The sequence below is a fragment of the Camelus dromedarius genome, chromosome 24 (assembly GCF_036321535.1).
Source record: "Camelus dromedarius isolate mCamDro1 chromosome 24, mCamDro1.pat, whole genome shotgun sequence".
Classification (NCBI taxonomy): domain Eukaryota; kingdom Metazoa; phylum Chordata; class Mammalia; order Artiodactyla; family Camelidae; genus Camelus; species Camelus dromedarius.
The window spans coordinates 17,901,352-17,915,847 of record NC_087459.1 but is presented as its reverse complement, the minus strand read 5'-3'; the positions used below and the strand labels follow the sequence as shown (position 1 = coordinate 17,915,847).

At 53.0% G+C, this 14,496-nt stretch overlaps 1 protein-coding gene across 1 annotated transcript in view; it reads right to left on the bottom strand.

Annotated features, from left to right (window-relative positions):
* SCNN1B (sodium channel epithelial 1 subunit beta) overlaps positions 1-14,496 on the bottom strand; it is a 55,589-nt gene that overhangs the window by 1,061 nt on the left and 40,032 nt on the right. The window contains exons 5-12 of the mRNA XM_031433057.2: positions 7,767-7,870; positions 5,740-5,903; positions 5,354-5,461; positions 2,923-3,040; positions 2,299-2,374; positions 2,167-2,224; positions 1,461-1,522; positions 90-165 (exon numbers count right to left, since the gene is read on the bottom strand). Of these exons, the coding sequence (XP_031288917.1) occupies positions 90-165; positions 1,461-1,522; positions 2,167-2,224; positions 2,299-2,374; positions 2,923-3,040; positions 5,354-5,461; positions 5,740-5,903; positions 7,767-7,870 (766 nt within the window). The remainder of the gene's footprint in view (positions 1-89; positions 166-1,460; positions 1,523-2,166; positions 2,225-2,298; positions 2,375-2,922; positions 3,041-5,353; positions 5,462-5,739; positions 5,904-7,766; positions 7,871-14,496) is intronic.

The following is a 14,496-nucleotide window of genomic DNA, read 5'->3' as shown; positions in this document are numbered from 1 at the left end:
GACATTCCCAGTTCCTCTGTTGGGCTTGGGACCCACCCCACCCTCGGGGTGCAGGGTGGAGGGTCAGCAGGCAGGGCCCCCACACTCACATTATTGGCTGCTGACTCCTCAATGATGCGATAGTTGAATTCTTGGAAGTAGATGTTGAGCTTGACAATCCCCTTCCTGCAGGAGGCAGCAGGAGGGGCTGGTGCCCTCTTCCCGAGACAGACAGACAGACAGACACAGACAGACACACACACACACACACACACACACACACACACACACACACACACACACACACACACACGAAAGGCAGCAAGGCACACACCCCCATCCCCCACCCTCCTCTGGCTCAAGCTTCTTACACAGCCTCTCTCAGGCATGGTGAGGTCCCAATGAGAGCCCTCTAGGCCTTGCGGCCACAAAGAGCATCTTTACCCAGCCCCCATCCTGTGCGCCGCTGTCTAAACCAGCTTTCTAAAGGATTCTCTGGCCCAAGACAGACCTGAGGATCGGCTCTGAGCACCCCCCCCCCCCACTCCGAGTAGACTCTGCACAGAGTCCTAAGCCTTGGCCCTCTGTTGGGGGACCTGGGGCAGAGAAGGGGGCTGAGTGGGCTTCCCCCCTGCACCTGATGGGCCTCAGGAAGCCTCTGCTCTTTTACCTCTAGGCTTCTGCCCGGCACCGTTGCCTCTTCTTACTTGTCTGAACAGTTCTTCCTCCTCCTTGGAGGGTTACTTCAAGTGTCACCTCCTGATACACACCTCCCTTATCTCAGGCAGAAGGCGCCTCCTTCCCTGCTGGGCTCCCACAGGGAGGGTCTTGTGCAGACTCTCATCACCAGAAGCCCTGTTCACATATCTCTTGTCCTCTGGTCTCGAACTTCCTGATAGTATGAACCTTGTGTCTTTCTTGTGCTCAATGCGTATTTTTGTTGAATGGATGGAAAGATGGATGGATGGACAGATGAGTGGAAGAATGGAAGGATGGACAATGGAGGGATAAATGGATGGATGGATGTGTGGGTAGACGGATGGGTGGAGGGGTGGATGGACTGGTGTGTATATGGACGGGTTGGTGAGTGGAAGACTGGAAGGAGGGATGATGGATGGATGGGTGGGGGTGGGTGATGGATGGGTGGAGGTGTCGGTGGATTGATGTGTGTGTAGATGGGTGAATGGGTGGAAGACTGGAAGGAGGGATGATGGATGGATGGGTGGGGGGTGGGTGATGGATGGGTGGAGTGGGGGTGAACAGGTGACAGAAGGAAGAACAGGCCATCCTTTAGGAAGTGGCAGGCTCTGAGCCCCTTGGCTGGCCTTTCTCTCACTCCAGTGCTTCCTCCTCTAGATTTGCCTGGATCTGACCAGTGTGGGAAGATGTCTGAGTAGCTGCCCTGTGTTCAAACCCCTCCCCGGAGGCTCTGGCTCCTCCTCTTTTCTGCTTTTCCTGCCCCACCCAGACTCCAGCCTCACCTGCTTAAGGTGATATTGGTGCTTTGGTCCCGCTCCTGAGACAAGACATGGAAAATCCAGTCCTGAAACCCAAGAAAGCAGCTGAAATATATGGTACCTGCGGCATCCCCTCCCGGTCAGGGGCCCTGCTACCGCTGGAGGCAGACTACAGCCCTGTATCTTCCTGAAGCCCCCTGGGGCCATGTGTTGACACAGTGAGGAAAAGGAAGGGAGCAGTGCACGCCGTGGCTGCTGTTTTGGGGAGAAGGCACTGGGGTCTCCCTGCACCAGCTCTTTCCCACCTCCAGCCCTGGCACCTGCTGTTCCTTCTGCCTGGAGCCTCCTCCCCTGCCCGCCCAGGCAGGCTCGCCCCATCCTCCAGTTTGAACTCAATGTCACCTTTTTGGGAGGTCTTCCCTGACCACCCTCTCTAACGTGGTTTCCCCCAGTTACTCTCATCATCCTGTTTCCTTCCTGTACAGCCTTTACCACACCTTGAAATGATCTCACTTCTATAGATTGCCTGTCTCTTCAACTAGAATGTAAGCTGCATAAGCAAAGGACTGTCTCTCGCTCACTGCCGTGTCCCCTGCACAGTGCCTGGGGGGACACTGGTGGAAGGAAGTGGAAGGAACTCTCTCAAGTTCCAAACGGCTGGCAGACACGCCCAGCCCTGCCTCCGGCCCAACGCTGGGCAGCCGGGGGCTCGGCCACGCGGCTGGCTTACCTCAGAGGCCTCAGAAGGCCAGTCGGCCATGGAGACGGTCATCTTGTACTGGGTGTCACTGGAAGAGAGGAGGCGGCCAGTTGCTGTCCCCGCACGCCCCGCCGCCCGCCCGAGGCTCCAGGCCGCACTCACTTGCAGGACTCCTTACAGACGTCGATGCAGGACTCCCTCTGCGCCAGGCTCGTGCGCAGGGCTGAGTAGCAGTAGGCTGAGCAGGAGGGGGTGGTGGGGAGAGACTCTGAGCAGGGCTTGTGCGTTGAGCCTCCGGCTGCCCCCTGCCCTCCTGGCCCTGGGCCACTCTCTTGTCACCCCCAACCCTGGCCCGAGGGTAGGGGGCGGGCTGGGGCAATGGGGCCTTATGGAAAGGGATGGGTGATCGGAAGGGATAACGTTTTCCCCCCTCGTCCACACGTTTTGGTAGTTTTAAGAGGTTATGGGCCTCTCTGCCACCAACAACACCCACACGCCCACTGGTGTTTAGACTCTGGCCTGGACTCCAGCTCAGCCGTGAGCCCAGCAGGGGCTCCTCTTCCTGGCACTTCAGGCCTTAAGTACAGATTCTCCCCCAGACATACACGTTTCAAGCATATGCTTTATGGAATCGAGGAGTAGCGGGGAGCCAGGGTGAGAGGGGCTGTGGACTGAGGAGCTGGCCTGGGCACCCCTGGGCCCTGCTGAGGGCGTGGAGCCCTGCCCCTCCCTTGCGGTCAGAGCCTCTGTGGGCCTCGGCTCCCTGCTGGGGGGCTCCCCACTCACCCCAGTCTGGGAACTCCCTGTTGCTGCAGTATTTCTCCCCGCGGGGCAGTGGGTACAGGTAGTGGCCACAGCTGCAGTTGGTGATCATGTGGTCTTGGAAGCAGGAGCGAATACAGGCCTGGGGTGGGGGTGTACAGAGAATGAGATGTGACTGGTGAGGTCCCCGCCCCAGCCCCCAGGGCAAGGGCCCAGGGAGCTGGGGGGCCGGGGGAGGGGATGCCCCTCCCGCTGAGAAGCAATGGTGAGGTGGCCGAGCTGCGCCCCGCAGTTGTGGGGGCTGTCCTGCCCCGGCCCTGAACCCCACAGAGACTGGCTGGGCTGCAGCTCTCTGAGGATGCCCCCTGACCTCACCTTTCAGAGTCGGGGCCCCCAGATGACGTGGGGAGGGGTGGCTTGTTCCAACACTGAAGCTAACTCTTAGGGAGCTCCTGCTCCGGGAGCAGCAGCCTCCTGAGCCCGGGTACATGGAAGGGCCCAGAAGGGAAGACAGGCAGGCTTGCTCCGTGTTCCTTCTTCCCGGAGGGAAACCCTCAGGGAAGGCAAGGTGATCTCTGAATGCTCAGTGCAATGGAAGAGGAAGTGATATTCTACAGAATGTCCCCTGGTTGGGATGCGGGTAGGGAGAAGGGTGGACGCAGCACCCCCAGGGCTGGATGTGGTGACTCTGCTCTTACTGGGTTTTCAGGTCACTTGGACCTGGTTTCAGTCCACTCAGAGAGGAGCTATGTGTCGCGGGGCCGGTCTTTGTCCCCGAGCCCCAGTTTACTCTGGCAGCTCCTATCGGGTAAGGCGGGGAAGTCAGCTTGCCGCTGGGCACTGGAAGCTGCTGTTCCTCACGTCTCCACTGTCTAGGTTCCCAAGTCCAGCCTCTGGAGACTCCCGACTCCCACCCCGGCGCTACCCCACCCGCCAGGCTCAGCTCCAGGCTCAGCCACGGAGCCCACGTCTGCTCGACCGCCCCTCCTGCCCGCTCCTTCCCAGGCTAACACATCCTGTCCACATCCTGTGGGCTCCCTGCAGGAGGAGGTGGGGGCGGTGGCTGATGAAATGGCACAGCCGGGAGGGGTGAGTGGGGGGGCGAGGTGGGGGGCAGTGGGGTCAGAAGAGGAGCTCTGACCTCAGGCAAGTGTCTCACATTCTCCCGGACCTCCTGGAAAGTAGGAGTCCTCTCTGGGGCCTGACTGAGGCTGAGGCAAGGTGAGACAGGGTGGGGCAGGGTGGGGCGGGGGCGGGTGGCCAGAGCAACTGACCAGGGCCCGGGTCTTTGCCAAGGTCTCTGGCCAGAGAGGTGCCTGCCCTGGACAAAGCAAGAACTGAGGTTTCTCTGGAATGAGCTCTCCAGGGCTGGGCCTGGTGCCTCCATGGCCTCCTTCTCTGTGCTCCCCACCTCCCTGTGCAGCCCTGTCTGTCCATCTACCCCTCAGAGGCTGGGAGATTCCTTGAGTCCTCCGTCGCAGGCAGAAGCCCCTCCAGACAGGAGAGTCAGAGTACGGGGCGCACGGGGTCAGCAGGACAGAGTGGGCAGGCAGGTGGGCACAGGGGAGGGTGGATTCCTGTGACTAAGGCAAAAGAGAAAACCACCCCCTGCTCAGGGCTCTCAGAACAGGGGCAGGCACCAGGCTGCCCCCTTGTTAAGCCTCGGTTTCCTTATCCTCCAAAGCAGACTGGGCTGGCAGAGACAGTGGCAGCAAGTGGTCACCTTTGTCACCTTTGCAAAGATTCAGCCTGTCCTCTCCACTGGGGTCAGGTTTGAGGCCAGGCCTCCCGGGCTGACCTTGGAGATCAAGACAAGAGGGGAGCCCCCAGCTGCAGCAAGGAGGTTTAAAGCCAGACACAAGGCAGGACTCCTCAGGTACATCGATGAGGCATTTTGGACTGGGGTCCGTAAATCCCAGTTACCTCATTCCTGGTATCTACAGCTAAGGGTTGTTGTGAGGATTAAATGACTTTATATGTGTGTGTGTGTGTGTGTGTATATATATACACACACATATATATACACAAACTATATATATATTTAGTATGTTAATAATTCTTATAATAAATAATATATAATAAATGCCATTAATAAGCATTAACAATAATAATTAATAATTAGTATTGTTACTATACTAATAATATACTAATTGTTAGTATCTTACTGCTTCGTAGGAGTACTGAAAGGACCAAATGATGGTGTAATCTATGTTAACCCTTAACACACACAGGGCTCTTCTTGGGAGACTCCAGAGTGAGATCTCTAGCACTCTGGGCACCCCCAAGGGCACACCTGCCAAGTGGGGCAAGAGGTCCCCGAACCCTGGTGACAACCAGGACTAGAATGGCTCCCCAGTTCCCCGGCGCTCTGTGGTTATGAAGATCCACCAGAGCCCGCCCTGCGGGCACCAGCTTGCCCAGCACCCTCAGGCTTCAGGCCAGGGAGACGTCCCACCTGGATGGAGTAGGTCGTGTTGTAGTGGCTGTAGAGGTTTCGGATGGGGACATCGGAGCCGTTCACGGTGCACTGGCTGTAAGGCTCGCCCTTGCGCTGCAGCCTGTCCTGTGTGAGAGGTGGTCTGTGGGGGCCCTGGTCACCCCCTGAAGCCTCCCCGTCCCCCCGCCCACCGAGCTCGCGGGCCTAGGGGATGCTGAGAGTGGATGGAGGCCGAGGCCCCAGCAGGTCCAGAGCATGGCTGGCCGGGGTGGGGTTCCAACCAGAAGGCACGGCAGGTGTGGCCGGTGAGGAGGCGCAGGGCTGGGGGAGGCCCGGGTCCCCTCCTCTCAGACCATGGGAGGTGGACTCTGGGCGAGCGGGCTGCCCTTGGGCTGCGGCCGTACCACCATCACCCCGATGGACGTCTCCGTCCCCGACATGGCGTAGATGCCCTCGTCTTTGATGAAGGGGTACGACCTTTGCTCGTGCAGCATCAGCCGGGCGCCGGCCGTGGACGTGAGGAAGGGCACGTAGTCTTCCTGGCCCATGTCCAGGATCAGCTTTAGGCCTGAGGGGAACAGGAGGCTGAGGGCTCCCTGAGCGCCCTCCCCCAGGCTGCAGGGAGACCCACCACCCACTTGTCCAAGCCCCCTCCAGCCAAGGGGACCTCCAGGGTCTGCACAGGAAGCCGGCTCCTCTTTATGAGAATCCAGATTTCTCGCTGCCTCTAAGGCCGCCAACCTAGCCCAAGCCACCATGGTCTCCTCACTGGGCTCCTTGTACCCCCCACCCTGCCCCCATGATCTCTTTTCCATGTGGCAGGTAGATCTGGGGGCACAGCACAGCTGGCCCCACCTCAAACCACACGGGTCCTCATTCTCTCCATTTAATCCCCTGAGCATCCATGCTCCTTCCTGCTGTTGGGCCTTTGCAAATGCTGTTCCCTTTTGCAAATGCTGTTCCCTTTCGCAAATGCCGTTCCCTCACTGTGGAATGCTGTCTCCACCCTCATCTTTCACCTAGAAACTCCTGGTCTTCCTTCAGATCTCAGCCCACGTGTCACTTCCTCCAGAAGCCCTCCCTGACTACTGAGTCTGGGTCTCAGGTTCTTTGTTATATGCTCTCCTGGCCCTGGAACGTTCCTTCCAAGTACCTGCCTCCCTCTTGAGGTTCTTCTTTTATTATCTGTCTTCCTTCCCCATTCGACTGGTCCCTTCTTGAGGGCAGAGACCAGACCCAATGTTTTATGCGCCATGGGACAGGGCTGGTGGTTAGGACAAGGTGGTGAGCATCTATTGAGCACCTGCTGCATGCTGAGTACCAGGCTAAGGGCTTTATCTACACGATCTCACTGGTGCTCACAAGAGGCATATGAGGTAGGTACTATTATTGTCCCCACTTTACAGATGAGGAAACGGAGGCACAAAGAGGTGAAGGGACTTGTCTGAGGCCACCCAGTGAGGAAGTGGGAGTTGAGGAACTTCTAAACAGGCAGCCAGTCTCCTTGATCTTAATCATCTTCCCTTGTAAAGTGAGGTGACTGGCACCTCTGTGATACAGTGTCTTCAAGGGCACAGGGGCGGGTGAAGGGCAAGCAGCCCACACGCGACCCTCTTGACCAGCAGTTCTGACAGTTGCTGAATGACACCGCCTCTTTTTTTTTTTTTTTGACACTGCCTCTTGGTGGCTGGGGAGGTCAGAACCTAACGGGGGAGGAAGGCTTTGCTCCCCTCGTTGTCCCTGTGCCCAGCTCACAGCCCCAGAGTCACAGCTGAGCTGAGTCCACCAGCCTCTCTCCTGAGACGCAGCCTCTGCCCTCACCCCCTCCCCACTTCCTCACCTCCAATCACTGCTTCAACCTCTGTCTGTCTTGCTCAAGAATTGCACAGAAACGAGGCTGAGAGCAAGGGCTCTGCCTGGGCTGATTGTGTGATCTTGGGCAAGTTATTTAAAACTTCAAATATCCGCATATATTGAGCACATGCTCCTTGCCAAGCCTGTGCTGAGAGGTTTACCTGCATTAGGTCACAATAGTTCGACCACATGTATACTCTGCGCTCTGCTCTGTACCATATGGGAAACGAAGGCTTTGGGAAGTTAAGTCTCAGCTCAGGCTCACCAGGGGCGTAAACAGTCCAGCTGGGATTCCACCTGGTCACAAAAGCCTGCACTCCCGACCACTACACTGACTGCTTCCTCACTTTTCTCATCAGCAAAATGGGCGCACCAGTCACCACCCCAGGGATTTACAAGTGTTGGGTGAGGGGACTGAGAAGCCATCTGCCCCCTGCCCCACGGCTGCTCCTCCACGTGCCTCCTCCCTCTGACCTCGGTCCTGCCCCTCGACAGCTGATGGTTAATTCGGTCTTTCAGCCTCACATGATAGGACTTAAAGCCTCACACTCTGGCCCCAGGACAAACCAAGACTTACCAAACTCAGCTCCAGGGTTGGATGAAAGGAGGGCCTTCTCGGTCATGCCCCAGTTGAAGATATAACAGTTGCCATAATCAGGGTGGAAGATGGGTGTGAAGTTCCTGGAAAAACCACCATCAGCTGGGGGTCAGAGCCCACCTGCACCCCAGCCGTGCCTCCCCTGACCATGCCACCCAGGGCTCGTGGCAGAGGGGGTCTGTGAGCCTACTGCTCAGGGAGGCTCAGGAAAGGACAGGTGAGCAACAGGTCAGTCTGTCCATCCCCCTGCGCCCACGCACCTGCCAGAGAGGAGATCCCCAGACTCCCTTGCGAAAGAGGGGTGGACGGAGTCTCTCTGGGGTTGGAGCTTAGACCCTCTGGCTTAACCATAGATTATGAAAAAGAAGCTTATTTGATGTTTTCATTTGTCTCACGTACGGGGTCCTGTAAGCCATGAAGTGGATTGAAGGTTGGCCCCCAAAAGAGGTATGTCCACGTCCTAGCCCCAGGGACCTGTGAATGTGACCTTATTTGGTGTTTGCAGATGTAATTAAGGATCTTGAGATGAGATCAGCCTGGATTATCCACGTGGGCCTTAAATCCAACCACAAATGTCCTTCTAAGAGACAGAAGAGGAGACACAGGTCTAGAGGAGAAGGCCACGTGCAGACGGAGGCAGAGACTGGGGTCACGCAGACAGCAGTCCAGGAACACGTGGGCCCATCACATGTTAGACAAGGCAAGAAAGGATTCTCGCCCGGAGCCTTTGGAGGGAGCCTGGTCCTGCTAATGCCTTGATTTCCGACGTCTCACCTCCTCTGTGAAAGAGTACATTTCTGTTGTTTTAAGCCACCCAGTTTGTGGTCATTTGTTACAGCGGCAACAGGGAAATAACAGATCTTAAGAGAGAGGGGGCAGCTCCAGGCAGTGTTTACTCCAAGGAGCTGGCAGGATCCAGACAGGGGACCTTGGGAACTCAGGTAAAGAGGGAAGTGGACAGAGATGGGGGGTTGGGCAGGGAGGCTGGATCAGGAGAGGGTGCAAGCAGAGGCCGCCGGGAAAGAGAGCACTTCAAAACGAGGTGTGAAGGGCCCTATCTAGGGTCCTGCCTCACGTCATGGCAACGTTTCCTGAGGAAATAATTCAAGAACAACACAAAATGTTTGCATAAGGATGCTCATGGAAGTAATGATAGCATAATATAGCTTCAGAAAATTCAGTTGATGTCCATTGACAGATGATTGGATGAAGAAGATGTGGTGTATATGTATACAGAATGGAATACTACTCTGCCATAAAAAAGAATAAAATAATGCCATTTGCAGCAACATAGATGGACACGGAGATTGTCATTCTAAGTGAAGCCAGCCAGAAAGAGAAAGAAAAATACCATATGATATCACTCATATGTGGAATTTAAAAAAAGGACACAAATGAACTTATCTACAAAACAGAAACAGACACACAGACATAGAGAACAAACTTATGGTTACCAGGAGGTAAAGAGAGTGGGAAAGGATAAATTGGGAATTCAAAAATTGCACCTCTTTGGGGAGTGATGGAAATGTCAGCTATCTTGATTGTGGTGGTGGTTTCATGGGTGTATACATCTATCAAAATTCATCAAATTGTACATCTGAAATATGTATAGTTTACTGTACAGGAGTCACACCACAATAAAGGTGTTAAAAAATTCGGTTAATATGGAACTTCACAAACATAAAAAGTCGAGAGAATGAAGCCCACCAGCAGCTTCAACAATCGTCACCCCGCGGCCAGTCATATGTCATCTCGACCCACCTCCCACTCTCCCTCCTGTGCTACTTTGAATCAAATCTCAGACATCATAATCTTATTTGTAAACATTTCTATATGTATCTCTAAAAGAACTCTCAAAAAAAAGTATTACTATATTAAAAATAACTATAAAAATTCTTAATATTCAGCTTATATTATCTCATAAAGGTCAATTTTGGTTTTACAATTTATTTGTTTAAATTGGGATCAAATGTCATTGTCACGTAATTGCTTAGATATGCCTTTTAAATCTCTTTTAATCTATGGCTCCCTTCACCTTTTGTTTTTTTTTTTGGTTTTTTTTTTTTTTTTGCAAAATGGCTGTTAAAAGAGTTCTGGTTTCATCTGGCTAATAACTGAAGAGGGACTGACACAACTGAGGGTCGCACTTTGCACTCTCAATGAATAAATGGTTTTGGACAACGTGCACCAGTGGTGACCAATGCCGGGTGTGTTCTGATGGACAGCCTGCCTGGGAAGTGACCTTACCCACAAACAAACAAAACAACAACAACAAACCCCAGCCTTGAACAGGCTCGAGCACCTGTCTCTACCGTTTACAGCAAATACTAGAGACAGAGGAACAAGGTCAAAAGCACCACAGAAAGTCAGCCTGCAAAACCCAGACTCCACAGGATACATAACCCAGTTTCTTCAATGGATAAATGGTGAGAGGGGAAGGGAGGCAACCTACAGATTGAAAGAAACTTCAAAGATGTGGTTACAGTTATAGTGTGCGGACTAACTGGATCTTGATTCAAACAAGCCAACAAAAAAATACGACATTGACTGTCCTTCAATTTAAAAAAAAAGCTGTAATACAGCACAAACACACACACATACACACACACAAAAGCCTGACATTGACTGATGGTTGATGGGATTGAGAAATCATTGTCCATTTTCTTTCCCAAGTAGGATAATGGTATTGCAGTTCTGTTAAGGGAAAAGTCTCTCTTGCTCATAGATACATTCTGAACACCATACAGATCAAAGACTATGATGTCTGGGATTTGCTGTAGCATAAACAGCACAGGACAGGATGTGCGCCAGGCTTAATGGATATGAGTGGCAGGTCAATGTGAGTTCATTCTACCCTGTTCTAACTGTGTGTATGTTCTCAAGTCTTCATTAGAAATAGCTTTGAAAATGCCTTCTTGTGGGGAGGGTATGACCTCAGTGCCAGGGTGCCTGCCTAGCATGCACGAGGTCCTAGGTTCAATCCCCAGTACCTCCATTGACGTGAACAAACCTAATTACCTCCCCTGAAAAAATGTTAAAAAAAAAAAAAAGTCTTCTTATTTTATTAAAAACAGGAAGGAATGGGACTCAGGGCACCAACGGAAATGCAGAAACATCAGTGGAAATGTTGTCCTTTCTAAGTCTTCCCTCCTGTAAGATTTACTGCAGGATTTCGTGCACGTTCACCTCTTTAATCCTCAGAATAACCCCAGGAGGTCAGCTGCTACTTGTCCCGATGTTCCGATTAGGAAGCCATTTCCTCGATCTTTTGTCTCACCCTCTGCGCCAGCAGAACAAGGTGGGTCCCAGGCAGGCTGTGAAATCTGATCTGGGAGCTGACCCTGCCCGCCCGACACATGTGAGCTACTTACTCAACCTTTGAGCTTTGGTGTCCTCAACAGTGAAAGGGAAATCAGGAAGAAACCGCCTTTCTTCACCCAACAAACATTTATTGAGGCTGGCTCCGGGCTGGCGACACTGAGACAGACAAGACAGTCCTGCCCTGGAAGCTCACGGCGTCAAGGAGGACCTGCAGGGCATCACGGCGACTCTCTCCTTCTGACACGGGTCTCCGGCCTGCCCACCTCCATCCATCTCTAAGGCTCCCACCCCATCCAGGCCACCAGCCGCTCCCACCTGGATTCCTGCAGGAGCCTCTGCTCCCTTACACAAAGCAAGAGCTTTCACTCTTGCTCCCTTACAATTTTCCTCCTGCACAGCGTCAGGACGATTGTTTTAAACAGCCCACGGCATCCCCCTGCTAGAACCTTCCAGAAGCTCCTTGCTGCCACAGAATAAAATGCAGTGGGTGGGTATATCTCAGTGATAGAGCTTATGTTTATCATGCACGAGGTCCTGGGTTCAACCCCCAGTATCCCCATTCAGAAAATAAAATAAAATGCAAACGCCCTACTTGGCTTTCTCCCTGCTGTTCATTACACTCCAGAGGCACTCCAAGATGTTTCCAAGTTCAAGGGCACTGCTCCTTGTGCCTGGAATATTCTCTCAGCATCTCTTTCAAAGTACCGATTTCTCCTCATCCTGCTCTGAGACCTCCCCTGACCTCCCTGTGTGAAGTTACTACCCAGTGGCTTGTTCATTTCCACCTGCTTATTCCCTTGAAGGCATGTGTCAAAAGCCGAAACCATCTTCTTCATTTAATTGCTTGCTTATCAGCTGCCTCCTGTTATAGACACAGTCACAGTGAGGGCAGCTGTCTGTCTGCAGGGAGAAAGAATTTAGAGGCTAAGAGCCCAGACCCCAGGAGCCAGCCTGTCTGAATTTGAACTCCAGCTCTGTCGTTTACTAGCTGGTGAGCTTGGGGAAGTTACTGCACCTCTCTGTGCCTTGTTTCCCCACCTGTAACACCAGGGCCACAACAGCACCCACCCAAAAGGACCGAGGTGAGGGTTGGAAGCCAAGCACATTGAAATACTGAACAAACTCACCCCTCTGAGCTCAGAACCTGGCATTCAGTAGACTCAGTAAATATTTGTGGGATAAATTATAAGCCGTGATAAGACTATCAACGGAGATAAGGCTGGAGGAGTGGGGGCGGGGTGGGGAGTGGGTCAGGGAAGGGCTCTTGGAGGAGGTGAGGTCTGAGCTGAGACTTTAACGATGAGTAACAGGTAGTCTCACGGGTGGAGAGGAGAAAGGGCACTCCAGGCAGAGGGGGCACAGATCCAGGCCCAGATGAAAGAAATCGCTTTGGGCCCGCGCTACAGAGCCTCTGCATGGGCTACGGAATCTGGGCTGAGGCCCACAGGGAAGGAACAGAGTAGGGCAAACCGGCTGAAGCCAGGCACTGCTCTGGGAGGAGAGACCCCGCCCCAGGGGCGCGGAACACGGTGTTCCCGAGGAGGAACCTTCTGGGACATCTATAGCTCAGGAGCAGGAGGCAGCTCTGGGCGTGACCAGGTCCCCTCCTGTCCTGGGCTGCACTCTTAGTCTTGCCAGCTATGTGCTTGCTGACAATGTTCTTAACCTGGAGAGGCTGCTCCCAGCCCCAGCCACCTCTGGCTCCAGAACTAGGCGTTTCCCTTCCCAAAAACCTTTCCTGGGACAGGGGCTAGGCTTGTAGACAGAGACCAGCAAGCCTCTGGAAAAGACTGGGAAACAGAGCATCCTAGCAGGAAGCAGTATAACAAGAGCAGTACTGTGTAGTAGGGGTCAGGAAAGGCTTCCCAGGGCAGAAACTAGCTACCCAATCCTGAAGTGGTGATGATGATGATGATTAATAATTAATAATTAATAATAATAATAATAATAATAATAATAATAATAATACTTATATATGCCTAGATCTTGGTTTCTAAATACCACTCTCCCATGAAAGGAACTGGGGCTCCTCAGACAAATGGCAGACTCTAAGACTGGGGTATCTGGCAGTGCCAGAAAGTAAGGAAGTACTTTAAAAAAAATGGATGGGGACATGCCAAAGGGACACAGGAGCCAACTGAAGGAGCTCTCAGTGGCCAAAGCTGGAAGAATTTGAGTAAGAAAATAAATAGTGTGGTATTGGATTACAACCCAAATATACACAAGTCCATACCGGTCTAAATAAATGATGGACTAAATAAGCAAATGGAGAAGAGGCCAATCTTCCCTACAGAAGAATTGCAAATAGTGTATGTTCCCCTCTCCAGAGAGGTGGAGTTTAGTCCCCGTCTCCTCCGGCCACCACCACCACCCCGACTCCCACCTTGGAGACCCTTTCACAACACAAGAGCACCGGAGGGGAAGTGGCTAGCTTGCAGCGGAGAAGCCCGAAACAGAACACATTAACCAAGTGAGAAAGGTCGACATCATGGGTGGTGTCGTGGGGCTAACACTTACCCCGATACGATGTGACAGAGAGGGCACCTCACCTGGGTGGCATTCTGCCCCCAGATCCATCTTATCTGTATAAACCCAGGTCAAGGGCTTTCTATAAAACACCCGACCAGTGCTCTGAAATGGTCACAGTCACCCAGAACAAGGAAGTGTGATAAAGTGTCCCAGCCAGAGGGGACTTAAGACTGACAGCAGTGTGGTCTCTCGCATGGGATCCTGAACCAGAGAAGGTCACCGAGAAACTGACAAAATCAGTTCTTAAGTTTATGTAATAGTGATGTGCCCACGCGGGTGTCTTAGTTCTGACAAATCACGGTAGTGACGGAAGAGGTTAATGTTACGAGGAGCTGGATGAGGAGTACAGGGAACTCTGTGTCCTATCTTTGCCACTTTTCTATAAACCTAAAATCATTACACAATAAAAAGTATTTTTAAAATGCTCCTATAATTCTGACCACGTGCTGAGCACTGTTCTAAGCACTTTATCTGTGTTAACTCATTTAATCCCCAGGAGAGCCCTATGAGGTCATTTCACTACCCCTGTTTTCCAGATGAGAAAACAGAGGCACAGAGAGGCTAAGTAGCATGCCTGGCAACACACAGGGCTGGCATTCAAACCCAGGCGGTCTAGTGTCAGGGTCCAAATGTGGTGCACATTTTCCTAAAACTGCAGCTGCTGCGTCTTGAGCATTTGCTACATCCGAGGGGGAGAGGATGAAGTCAGAAACAGAGTGAGGTGGCCGGAGTGTCTAGAGCCCAGCCCCAGGAGGGCAGAGAGAGGCACGTGTCCCCCAGCACTGAGTCTCAGGCTGATTCAGGGAGGCGTGTAACCGGTCGGCTGTGGGAGTGAGACAGGAGGACTAGAGGTTCTGTG